This window comes from Vigna umbellata, chromosome 5 (assembly GCF_029865625.1).
Source record: "Vigna umbellata cultivar VRB3 chromosome 5, Vumbellata_1.0, whole genome shotgun sequence".
Taxonomy (NCBI): Eukaryota; Viridiplantae; Streptophyta; class Magnoliopsida; order Fabales; family Fabaceae; genus Vigna; species Vigna umbellata.
In genome coordinates, this window is record NC_142169.1 from 68,873,691 (window position 1) to 68,886,927 (window position 13,237).

The 13,237-nt window shown below is 32.9% G+C and overlaps 2 protein-coding genes across 3 annotated transcripts; one reads left to right on the forward strand and one right to left on the reverse strand.

Moving 5' to 3' along the window:
* The first annotated feature begins 205 nt into the window (after positions 1-205).
* On the forward strand, positions 206-8,618 carry LOC124830164 (secretory carrier-associated membrane protein-like). 2 transcript variants are annotated; one of them, XM_047303803.2, is made up of 14 exons: positions 206-356; positions 484-611; positions 3,565-3,630; positions 4,146-4,262; positions 4,413-4,475; positions 5,126-5,159; positions 5,687-5,809; positions 6,765-6,827; positions 6,931-7,024; positions 7,235-7,280; positions 7,371-7,438; positions 7,879-7,927; positions 8,081-8,146; positions 8,244-8,618. In XM_047303803.2, the coding sequence occupies exons 2-14, from the start codon at positions 555-557 to the stop codon at positions 8,328-8,330; spliced, it is 933 nt and encodes a 310-aa protein (XP_047159759.1). In that variant the 5' UTR covers positions 206-356; positions 484-554; the 3' UTR covers positions 8,331-8,618. The 2 variants fall into 2 exon arrangements, with proteins under 2 accessions (XP_047159759.1, XP_047159758.1); XM_047303802.2 differs by lacking the exon at positions 206-356 and having other exon boundaries at positions 363-611.
* Positions 8,619-10,812: 2,194 nt separating this feature from the next.
* On the reverse strand, positions 10,813-11,786 carry LOC124830162 (uncharacterized). The gene has a single exon (XM_047303801.2). It carries the CDS (start codon positions 11,707-11,709, stop codon positions 11,251-11,253), a length of 459 nt encoding a protein of 152 aa, XP_047159757.1. The 5' UTR covers positions 11,710-11,786; the 3' UTR covers positions 10,813-11,250.
* Between the last annotated feature and the right edge of the window lie 1,451 nt (positions 11,787-13,237).

Genomic DNA, 13,237 nt, shown 5'->3' on the forward strand with positions numbered 1-13,237 from the left:
ACTAATTAAATTAAATTAATGATTTTAAAAATGGTATTTTTTATTTGATTAATAATACAAAAATGGTGAGCTCTTTTGTTTTATTTTAAGTAATCAATCATGGGTAATTAAATAATTATATCTACTAACATCAAGCTCACACAAAAAATTAGTCCTAAATTCGAAAGTCTAAAGCCAAACTTGTAAGCACAAAGAATACAAACTAAACATGTAGTAAACGATAATCAACAATTAATTAATCTTTCAATTCTTTGAAATATATTTTTTTCCAACTCATTTTTATGATAGCAACGTTGAAGATGGAGTCTCTCTCTCTTTGAAGCTGACCAAAGACCATTCCCCTGTCTAAACTGCTGGTATTATTGCCTTTTTGTTGTTTTTCCAGCCATTTCCTTCCCTTGCATAACAAGTTTCAATACTTTTTTATCTCAACATTTCAAAATCCTTTTCTTTTATCCCTTTGGTACCTTGTTCTGTGAATAGTTCCAGATCTTTGCAGTCCTCTGGTTACAATTCCGAGGCTACTTTCTTGTTAGCACCGTTAACGTCCTCGCATGGCTCATCGCTATGATAGTAATCCCTTCGATGAAGAAGAAGTCAATCCCTTCTCTGTAAGTCCTTTTCTCTCTTCCTCATGAGTGTTACTTTCAGAAAGTTAAGTTTTTGTGAACTGGGTGTGCGCTTTTTTTTCTCAATTTGATCTTGTTCAGTGGTATTTGAGCTTTGAATAATGGATATATTACTGTTTTTTTTTTGTTTTTTTTTGGGTTGGGAATTATTGTGATTGTTTGTCGGTGGACTTGTTTCTTACTATATTTGAACTTTATCACCGAAGAACCGGGATTTTGGGTTGTGTATAACTTTATTTTCCATGTAGGAAGAATCTTATGTCTCTGCTATTTTTTTCTTTGCCTTTAATAAGGTGCCTTTTGAATTGAGTACAGAAAACACCTCTTTCCGAACTTGCAATAAATAAACAATAGAATTGCATGCAAATATTTTCGTTGAGTATCCAGGGTAATTTTTTTTTTCGGTGCTTGTGTATACTCTCTCTATAGAATACATTAGGGGTAAAATGTCATGAATTCTTAAGTTATGGGATAAGATCAACTGCATGCAGCTGATAGAATACACAGTTACTCTGTCATGGAAAACTTTTCATGGATCCTAGTCAAGAAAGCTGCTGGAACAAATTAATGGAAGAAGCTGCAAATAATATATATAACCATCATCAACAAAAGCGGATAACAGCCTAAGCCTATAGCCGTTTTCTAAAACTGGCATGTTCATTCAACAAATAAACGGTGATTTACCTCTTGTGTTTGACGGTGGTTGAACTATAGATGCATACTTTTAATATTATATAATATGTATTCACATTATATGCCCTGCAAGATAAAAACCAAATACTAAGAGTCTGAATAATAATCATGAAGCATATATAGCATGGATAATGTTGGAAGTCCCACATCGACTAGAGATAAGGCCAAATTATAATATATAAGTGAGGTGCAAACCTCACCCTACAAGCCGGTTTTGTGGGGTTGAGTTAGGCTTAAAACCCACTTTCTAATATGGTATCAGAGCCATGGTTAGTGCCTATCAGAGCTATTGGACCACCCAATTTCTACTATCACGCACGAGATGTCTATACCTCGGCGTGAAGGGGGTGTGTTGGAAGTCCCACATCGACTAGAGATAAGGCCAATTTATAATATATAAGTGAGGTGCAAACCTCACCTTACAAGCCGGTTTTGTGGGGTTGAGTTAGGCTTAAAAACTCACTTTCTAATATGGTATCAGAACCATGGTTAGTGCCTATCCTAGCTTGTAAGGTGAGGTTTGCACCTCACTTATATATTATAAATTGGCCTTATCTCTAGTCGATGTGGGACTTCCAACACACCCCCTTCACGCCGAGGTATAGACATCTCGTGCGTGATAGTAGAAATTGGGTGGTCCAATAGCGGCCCGATTGCGGGTGGAATAGAAGAATAGAATGCCCACTTAGAACTCGCTAGGATAGGCACTAACCATGGCTCTGATACCATATTAGAAAGTGGGTTTTAAGCCTAACTCAACCCCACAAAACCGGCTTGTAGGGTGAGGTTTGCACCTCACTTATATATTATAATTTCCCGATTGCGGGTGGAATAGAAGAATAGAATGCCCACTTAGAACTCGCTAGGATAGGCACTAACCATGGCTCTGATACCATATTAGAAAGTGGGTTTTAAGCCTAACTCAACCCCACAAAACCGGCTTGTAGGGTGAGGTTTGCACCTCACTTATATATTATAATTTGGCCTTATCTCTAGTCGATGTGGGACTTCCAACAGATAATGTCAAGAAAGGATATCAATTATATTGTTTTGTGCTTCAATGTCTCATATTGGTCAGCGAATGAAACATTCGATTATACAGCATATATAAATGCTAAAAGAAGGCTATGGTTGCAAGTTCCACAGAGGATAGTGAATGTAACATATCTAAAAGCTAAGGTGGTAAATTAACTGGTCTTCCTCATAAATAAACGTCATGTCACATGTTATGTTATATATTTTGGCTTCGTAGCTTGGCAACAGTCTTCAATTCTTTTTCCAAAGATGCAAATTAAGGGTCTGTTTGGTTTTAGAAATGGTTTTTGTCCGTCCTTTTCTGTTTTCACTTTCATTTACATAAATAATGTCTTGTTCTTAGTTTGTTGCCTGTATCCAAAATTTAAGAGGTTTTTACAGGAAAAGCATTTTGACTGTTTCCTATGCCAAGGTTTTGAAAATAAAAATTTAAACGAAAATTAATATTTTTTTTTTACATTGCGGATGAAAACAAAAATGATTTTCTCAAACTAAACAGACTCTAACTGATGTCTTGTCTAATGTTTATACTCCATGCTATATAGAAAGAACACTGAATGAATAGTAATTGACTTGATTACCAAGAAGCTAGGGACGACCCGAAGAAGTAGCACCAAACCAATGTTGGATTTATTACTAAGTAAGTTTGGTACTAACCTACATCATAATAGTAAGTACATCCCTGCACCACACCATATACTTGTTTAAGTTAGAATATATTAGAGACAAAATCTTCCATGGACCACTTACAGATTTTAGGATATACGGTTCTTGACATGGTATTAGATCCTTTCTAATCAAGTGTAAATTCAATCCTTGTTGTTCTATCCTTTAGATTAAATTACAGTTTAGCATAAAATAAAATGGGCTTGTATATTGACAATAAAAAAACTTAAGCTTTAAGGAAAGTTGCCCTTTCAACACAATAGTAAGTGTATATCTGTTTTTGTGAGCATATAAGTTTGTCTGAATAAGATGATATTTATAGTAAGTGTATTAATGTATGATTTATATACAATTTGAAAATTAGTTATTGTACTTGAGGATTTCATAGTTTCGTTGTTTGAGCCCTCTGATGTCAAATCCCCACTTAGAATAGTTTTATACTTGTTTCTTAAGGTTGAATTTTTCTGTGCAGGTAAACTGTGTGTTTTTATTTGCAATGCTTCCTCTTGCCTGACCCTTCAAATCTTTTTTACACTTACAGGAACCAGCTGTGAGGGGAAAAAAATCAAGCCAATCAAGTTACAGTGGGGGTGCATTTTACACTACAGTGAGTTTGTTGATTAAGCACTAGTAAATCATATTATATTGTGTGCATAATTTTATTAATGATTTTAAAGCCATAAGTGAATTGGTGAGCAATCTTGTTTGTTTAACTTAAATGAGCTAATTGGTGATGTTGTTTGCGAAGTATGAGTCATAAACTACGTTCTCCTTTCATCTTTATGATTGCTGAACTATCCGGATCCTGACAAACTTTCTTTTTCATATAGTGCAATCCACGTCAATTGACTTTGTCACACTTCTCAGAATAATCAGCCACACAAGAAAAAAATTTTGACAGAAAATATTGCCCAATGTATTTTATTTTGTTTTCTCCCCTTCTCTGTATTGTCTTTGTTTAACTTTCGTACAACTGAAACACATAGTAAGGGAATGAGAATAGTTTACATTGTGTTCCAAAGGAAACCATTTACTCATATGTTTCACCTGGGTTAAAACCCTATTAATTGTTCACAACTGCTTGACTACACCTTATGCATCTCGATGTTCTAAAATTTTCAGAATCCTGGAAGCGTTGCCCCTGCCACAAATTCAAGGCTATCACCACTTAATCCTGAACCTGCTGATTACAACTATGGTTTTGGCGCGACAGTTGATATACCTCTTGATCCATCAACGGTATGTAATAAAAATTGAGGTTATTGAAATCCCAAAAGTCTCTCTTTTATTTTTTTTTCCTTTTTTTTTCTATTCATATATAAATGCATTGGGTGTATTGTTGTGAAAATTGATTGTTTGGTTTCCAAATATGACCTGTTTTACCATTAGGATTTGAAAAAGAAGGAAAAGGAACTCCAAGCCAAGGAGGCTGAATTGAGAAGAAGGGAACAGGTATGCAATGTGATTCAGGACCTCTATATGCACACTTTATTGTTGGGATTTTCGTAGTTGATTCCTAACAGGCTACAGAGGTTGGGACCTGGAACAATCATGTTCTTTGTTTTCTTTTCCTCTTTTCTGCTCTTACCCCTCTTTTGTCTGTGGTATAATCTTGATACCCGTGCACAAAAACTAGTTTTGACAGTGGAATATATATAATTTATGACTGACTTACTATTTATAAATTACCGGAAAATAACATGTCTAGACTAACAACAAATAACTAGGCAAGTGATAAATGTGTAAACCATATATTGACTTAACCGGCCATTTGGTTAATTGTTCCAAATCATCATCATCATCATCATCAACTGTAATTCTAAACTTCTTTTGACGAATAATTGATCATTTATCGTCACCATCTTATATTTTAAAGTATGGATGTTAGGAGGTTATCTGAAATTGTTGTGATTAAATGATGTGCTGATGCCTGAAGTATGCATCTTCTTAAATGTCATCATCTACAAGTTATGCTGTTTCCTGATCTATTTTTAGAATGTCTATACTGGTTTTTGTGAAGCTTTCTCTACTGATTCCTTATTATCAACACATGCCTGGGAGTTTTCCTGTATTTTAATATCTATCCATTTATTAAAATATAGGAAGTCAGACGGAAAGAAGAAGCTGCTGCACGAGGTAAATTCATTTCAGTTATATTTGTACTTGATGATAGTTAGTTAGGGCTTTTGTAATTCCAAGAATCTAGATAGGCTGTAAGAATAGAGAAGAATGGACAGTATTGAGTTGCCCCTTTGCCCCTTTGCAACCACCCAATTATCTGACGGCATGACTATTGATTGAGCATCTAACTTCCTTAATCATCTTAACTGCTTTCATTCCTTCTACTGTTCACTTTGCAGCTTACGTAGTGGAACAAGGCCTTTTCTGTTGTTCACTTTCCACATCCTTCCCTTATTCTGAGATCTACTAATGTTTGCGATAAGTTTGCTTGTTTCCTTGGCTGCTTTTGGCATTCAACAGAATGGTGGAAGAGCACTACTGCTAGAGAATTCTATTGATTTTACATTGCGTGTAGCTCTCCATCCATTCTACATGAGTGAACTCATTTCTTAAAAAAATGTTCACTCGTGCTTCATGCTTGGACTATAAATATCTTTGGTTCTGCTTTTACTCTTCAAGTGCATGATTACACTATTTTACAGCTGGAATTGTTCTTGAGGAGAAGAATTGGCCACCATTTTTCCCAATTATCCATCATGATATCGCCAATGAAATTCCAGTTCATCTTCAAAGACTGCAATATGTTGCTTTTACTTCATTGTTAGGCAAGTTATCCCGTCTTTTCTTCCATTGCAATATGGTTTGCGTCAATGCATTATTTTTAAGCAAACAATTATTGATGGTATCTCATGCACATTGATATCTTTTTTTAGTTGATTCTGTATGAAGGCTCTCCTTTGTATGTTTTCTATGGTTTTTTGTTGTTCTTTATGTGTGTTTAATCTCTAAACAATGGTTGGATTGATATGGTATATTTTCAAAACTAAAATGGTGCAATCAAGTATCAATTATCAATTAAATTTTAAATTGTATGAAATTTTGTAGATGTGAGTTTATGAGTACTTTAAACATAATGGTTGGATTTATATAGTTATTTTTTATTTTTTGTAAAAAAAGTTATCCAAAGGTGTCTTATTATAATATTTGCATATTGCAGTATTCTTTTAATTGATGCTACTTACTAAAACTTTACATCGTCTCCTAGCAATTAGCCAAGGAAAAATCTTGTGAGAGAATACTATTTGTCATAAATTTAGCGGTTTTTCTGTTATAGATATCACTGTCTGCATTAGTTGGCCAGCTGACATAATTGGAGTTGTTCTTTGATCTTGATATACTGACTGTACCGGAAAAAAGGCATCTGTCTCATCCATTCCTCAAATTAAATACAGAATCATTTTTTTCATTGTCTGCGTTTCAATTCTTTTCTATTACTATTTTTGTGCTATCCTTATAAAATACATAAATTGAAGGCCTGTGAGAAAGCTGAAGAGTTGATAGACGGTGAAATGTATGAGAATAAACAATTAAATATTGGTGAACCGGTTTTTTTTAAATGATTTAAACCACTGACGTAGCTGGTTGGCACTAATCTGTTCTATTGTCTGCTTATCACTTTCTCTGTTGACTTCTTCTTGGCTTGGTGAAGATGATGTTTTAATTTGATTATGGTAATAATATCTTATTTATCTATAATGTATGAAAATTGATATCATGCAGGATTGGCTTTGTGCCTCACATGGAATATTATAGCTGTCACTGCAGCTTGGATCAAGGGAGAAGGTAAGTTTAGATACGAAGCAAGGATTTTTGTGGTTTATTGAACGGCTCAAAATCCAAAGATGTCAACAAATTCAATGCTTATGTAACGTTTCCTTCTTTGTAGGTGTGAAAATATGGTTTCTTGCTATTATATACTTCATAGCCGGAATTCCTGGAGCATATGTCTTGTGGTATCGCCCATTATACCGTGCTTTTAGGTAATTATTTCACATACTTATAGTCATTTGACTGTTTAATTTTTTACCAACAGCTATACAATAGCAAGCATTCCTATTTACATTGCACCACTTCTTGAGAAACTGCATTTTTTGATCTTGCTCATTTGAACAAAATATGAATGGATATTTTGATCATTCTAATTTGGTTACACTCTTGATTTGAAATTTGTTCTATTTTTACTTTTGCAGGACTGATAGTTCTTTGAACTTTGGATGGTTTTTCTTGTTTTACTTGGTAAATTGACTGTTTTACTGCTATGCACTTAAGCTTTGATTCACATTTCAAACATAATTCACTTATTATCATTTCCCTTTGTGCTTGCAGCTTCACCTAGGATTCTGTATCTTAGCTGCAGTTGCTCCTCCCATAGTTTTCAAAGGAAAATCCTTCACGTAAGTTAGCTTTATATATGTACACTTCACTACTTATTCCCTATTGTTTACATATTATATGATGACATGACTTTACTTGTGTAATATGAACATTCAGAATTTTAAATGGCCCTGTTTGGTTCATATAGCCAATCGCATTTTGTTGGAAAAGGACTTAGTTTTTAACCTTTTTTTAAAATAAAAGTGAAAGAAATATATATGAAAAGAGTTAAATGGAATTTGACATGAGTTGAATCTAGAACATGTGCATAATTACTATACCACGTATAAATTACAAGAGTTGATATATAAGTGGTCCTAGAATGACTAAGAAAGTCAAACTGATAGCCAGGTTCTTCAGGATAATAAATTTTGGGATATGATAAATACTATCTAGAAGCTGGTGTTATTGTCATTTTTTTTTTGCCTAATTCTTGGTGCCGTGACTCATTTTGATACAGAGGCATTCTGGCAGCCATAGATGTGGTGGGTAACCATGCAGTGATTGGAGTAAGTACGCCTGTAATGAAGTTTTAGTATTCCTGCATGCTGTTAATTGTCCTTTCACAAAGCTACGTTACACTTTTATCAAAACCTTGTACAACAAAAATTTCCCTGCTTATAAACGATTTGTAAAGTTTTTTTCTTGGCATTTACCTGTAGATTTTGTACTTTGTCGGATTTGGGTTGTTCTGCATTGAGACTTTGATCAGCATCTGGGTTATACAGGTTCGGATGTACTTCTAAATTCTTTTTATAAGTGGATGCACTTAGCTCTTGGACTGAACATATTAACTTTTTGTTTTTTGCTTTTTGTTTCATACAGCAAGTATACATGTACTTCCGTGGCAGTGGTAAGGCTGCTGAGATGAAGCGGGAGGCTGCAAGAGGAGCATTGAGGGCTGCATTATGATAAATTTTCATATGGAGGTAGTAGTTTTGAAGTTTGAATTGCTGTTGTAAATTATTAGCCACAGATAATTGCGGATAAAAGTATTTTTTCTGAGTTTTTGTTTGTCTTGTCTAAAGCATGCTACCTGTTCGAGTGGCTTGTTAATTACTATATTTGTTGATGTGTATTATAAAAAAAAAAGCATAGACATACAGTGGTTGACAGAAAAGTGCTAAAATTTATTGACTTGATCCTGTATGCAGAAAAGTACTAGACTTTTATATTTATCCATAGAACTGATTTTTATGAGTTAAGACATAGAAAAACAATGACATAAATGCCTTCTTGCTTATGATGCTTATTTCTCTTTATCAACATTCTTTTTCTTTTTTCCTTTTGTTTGGATTGCACAATTCTTTAACGAACATCAATCATTGTAATGCAATTACCTGAGACAGCTAACACAGTTTTCTTAAAAGAAATTGCATGAATTTAAAGGGTATATGTATAATTTGAAGAGGATATTGGTTTCAAAAGCTTGAAAAGTAGCGGCTGAGGCTGAAGCAATGTGAAAAGCCAACATCTTGCTTTGATTTGGCGCATAATAAGAGTTGTCTGCTGACAGTGAAGTTTTTGTTGGTTACATTTTGTGGAACATCTAACGGACGCACCATAGTTGTATGATTAGAACTGGCTGTAAGTAAACAACAAGTATTCATTGTATTATACGATATTATATATATGTTAAATAGAGACATGAATTTAAAAATCTTTAAGAAAAAAATCATTTTATTGATAACTATGTTAAGATATAAAAACTAGAGAGATACAGTCTTGTACACTTTTTTATGACAAAAGTTTACATTTTAAATGAACTTTAAATTTAATTTAATTTTTAAAAATAATACTTGTATTTATTTATGTATTATATATATGTTTTATGAATTGATGATATTTTTTTGTTTTATTTAGTTTGTCCTTTTTTTTCTTTCTTAGTGTTGGTTCACTAACTAGTTTTTTTTTTCTCAAATTATATTAGGATAAAGTAAAAGCAATGGTGTTTGCGAGATTGTTTAATATACAAATTAAAATATCTAAGAAGGGGTAGTTTTCAGTCTAGATTAATTAAAAAATACAAAGGAGACTGTATGTTTGTATCCTGAAACTGAGACAAATCGAATTTATAATTTATTAGATTATAAATGAATCACAACCACTTCAAAAGGGAATTAAAGGCTTGTCTGTAAGCTTATAAAAATAAATCCTTGGCGCATGGACAACAAAATAAGACCATTCAACGTATTTTGAGAATCACGCATGTTTAAACTCAACCATGTTTATCTTAACCATAAACACATTCAACGATATGCAATAAGATACTTTTATAATTTTTTCTCCTAGTAAACCTCTTAATTATTAAATTATCTTATCTATCTTCATGCATTCAATAATTATATTTTTTTATCCAATATTAGGATGAAGTTTTAAGGTATCTTTATGTTAATCATTCCATCCGAAGTTGAATATAAAAAAAAATGTGATTCATTTCTAAAGTAATTCCATCTGATAGTTTTTTTTGGAGATTATATCATAACCCGTACAAATATGGGTAGCTAATAATTTATTAATATAAAAACACGCCACTTGCAATGTTAGCTTGAATTAAAATTTATTAAAATAGGAACCCTTTTCTTTTCTTTTTTTTCAAAAGGCTGGTATGTATGCCAACCACTTTTCCAATAATAACTATGAACTCGTGGGAAAAGAAAAAATAATACATTGGTATATTAAAAACGACTCGTGTGTTGTTTAACTTGAGGGAGGATAAAATTAATATTTAACATTTGTCAGTTTGGATATGCAATATCAGATTTAATATTAATTTAAGCACAAAAATAGTTCATCACTTTTACACGTTGCTGGAGAAAATACATCGAATATGAACAGAAATGGTCTCACCTTCGTTAATCTTCCATAGTCAAATTTCAAATTTCAAATTTTATTGAAGAATATTTCAAATTTCAAATTCCATCAACACATTACAAACAGTATTATATATATGAGAAATCATATTTAAAATTTTCTCTTGATAATACGTTATGTATTTAATAAAATATAGATTACCAAAATTAAATTTTAAACTTGAGTGGCGCCCTGACTACTTTACGATTAGATAACTCTCATTTTTTATGTACTTGTATCACAAATCTATTGAATTATGTTAATTATTGAAAGAAAAATTTGAAGCATTTTATAAATTTGAGGTTGTATATATTTTTGGCAAAGACACTACTAATAGAACGTTTCTTACAGTTATTGTTGGGTGATGGATGCGAAACCGAAGGTTCATATCACATCTATGACCTAATCATTGTTTCTCATTACATCCAATGATACAAATCTCATATGCTGCATATCACATCTATGAAATGTGAAGAAGATTAAGTTCAGAAGCAACATCATTACTTCAAATGGAACAACAGCAGCGGCTTAATTAACATAATTAACATAACACCCTATCTTCATACATTATATAATAAGCAAAAATTACAGAGTTAATTTAATATAAGTAGTCTCATAGTTTCATCCACCAAGCACTGTCTCGTAATATATTTTCCATCCATACATAATAATCAAAACCAACTTCAACCACCACCTACATAGATATGTATCAACTTCTCATTTATTTATATCATCTTAAATGATGATCAACACCACCATTTACTAAAACAATCTCACATTACCATCCAATCACAAGTTCATTTCCATGCTTCAAATCTATATTAAAATATGATTTGTGATTGATCGAGTAGTGTAAAATCGTTGCACACCGGTTCTACGTCACTATTAAACTCTAAGTTTGATTGCATATATTGCGATAACATAGTATTAGAAGCGATAATAAGTGTTACCTACGTATTATTGTGCTTAATTAACGGGCTTAGCAATAACCGATGCATTTCTTTTTGCAGTCAATGGTACAGCCACCGCCGCCTCCGCCGCCGCCGTAGCCCTTGCCGGAGCGGCTGAAGGAGGAGAAGCACTTGGCCGGACACGTGACCTTCTTCTGGAAACAAGGGCCCCGGTCTTTGCACACGACGGATGGTCTTATGATGCCACCTTTAGAGGAGCCTCCATTCGGACCTCCATACCCGGATCCGTACCCTCCTCCCATGCCGTTACCAAAGCCGCTTCCGAATCCGGGTATGCTGAAGCCCCCACCGGGGCCAAAGAAGCCACCTGGACCAGCTGCACCACCGAAAGCACCACCTTGGTTGTTGTTGTTGGTGTCTTTGGAGTACTTGACTTTATTAGGGCTGGATGCGGGTCGGGTTGCGAAGGAGGGTGAAGGTATGAGAAGAAGGGTGAAGAAGAAGAGAAAGGTGATTGTGGGGTTCATTTTGAAATGAGATCTTTGTGAAAGTGGAGTTTTTAGGATTTGGGTGTGTGATGATGATGAACGTTGAGAAATATATATATAGATATATATATATATAGAGAGAGAGAGATATGAATGAATGTGAGTGGAAGGAAAAAGCATTAATTGGGAGGGTGTGGAAGACAGATGGGGTGATTTATGATGTTGTATAGTAGGTTGTCTGCATTTATTATTATATTTACTTCCCACTCTCTCTTTCTGCCGTTTCCACTTTAATCAACACTTCATACTACTATTATTCTTCTGCAATTTTACACTACCCACCATCTCAATGCATTTTTACTTATATAGCTCCTACACATGGTCAACTTTTAAAAACAAAACAAAAACTGTACTATTTAGCAAAACTATATATATGCATAAGATAACATTTCACTCTCTAAAATCTAATTAAAATAGTAGTAGATGTGCACATGCAAACATATCATTGTAAACTTCATATATTGCATTACGAAATCGCTGTCTTTCTTTAATTAAGGGTGAAAAGAAGGACCGTTTGAGAAATTTTATAACTGCCGAGTGGTCCTGTTGAAGGTTATTTATGGGATGAGATTTGAGAATCTGGTATCACGTAAATTTATCTCATTATCTGTCAGTTATTGCTCATTCATCCCTCTGCAAGTGCGGTTTCGCAATCAGATCCTTATTGCTTTCTGATACACCGTTTGTTTATATAATACGTTTCCGTCTTGTATTCGAAGTCTCCTCAATTCATAAATCTTATCCAAAAATATTAAAAACTAACCAAATTAAACAAAAAAAAAACTTTTTCTAATCAGTTCAAATCGATCTTTTTTATTCTTTATTCATTTAAAATGTATATTTTACGACTTACATTAAAATATGCGTGTATTTATATTGGGTTTATATTTTAGGACTTACATTTATAATTTATATAGGTTTTTATCTTTGAAAATTAATTAATGTACCGATAGGTTAGAAAAGAAAGTACATGTTCATCAATATTTGAATTAAAGTTAAGTAATACCAGAAATCCTCAATTATACAACAACCCGTTTAAATACATACATTTCATGGCTTGGTTCGAAATCCATCTTAATAATTCATTTATATTGATAGCCAAGTATCTTTAATTTTGCCTCCTATTTCGTCGACACATACATTTTGTGCTTAAAAACTTCAAACTTTCATATTGCTTTCCTCTTCCAAAGATGCAACATACCAACGCAAAAAACATTTACCCTCTGCACCTTTAAAATCATGTTAAATATTAAGAAATATTAATACATGCTCTCAATATTTAATTAATATTGTCATATCAATTAAAATTATATATATTTGTATATAAATCTTATCTTGTAAACACAATTTATAAAATTAAGTTAGATTTAAAATTTAAATGAAAATTAACTTTATGAGAATGAATTACATTTAATAAATATAAACAAAAATTTGGAAACTGAGTTATAAAAAGAATATATTTTCTTAGTATTAAACACATCTTTCTACCGAAAATAGTTTTATCGTT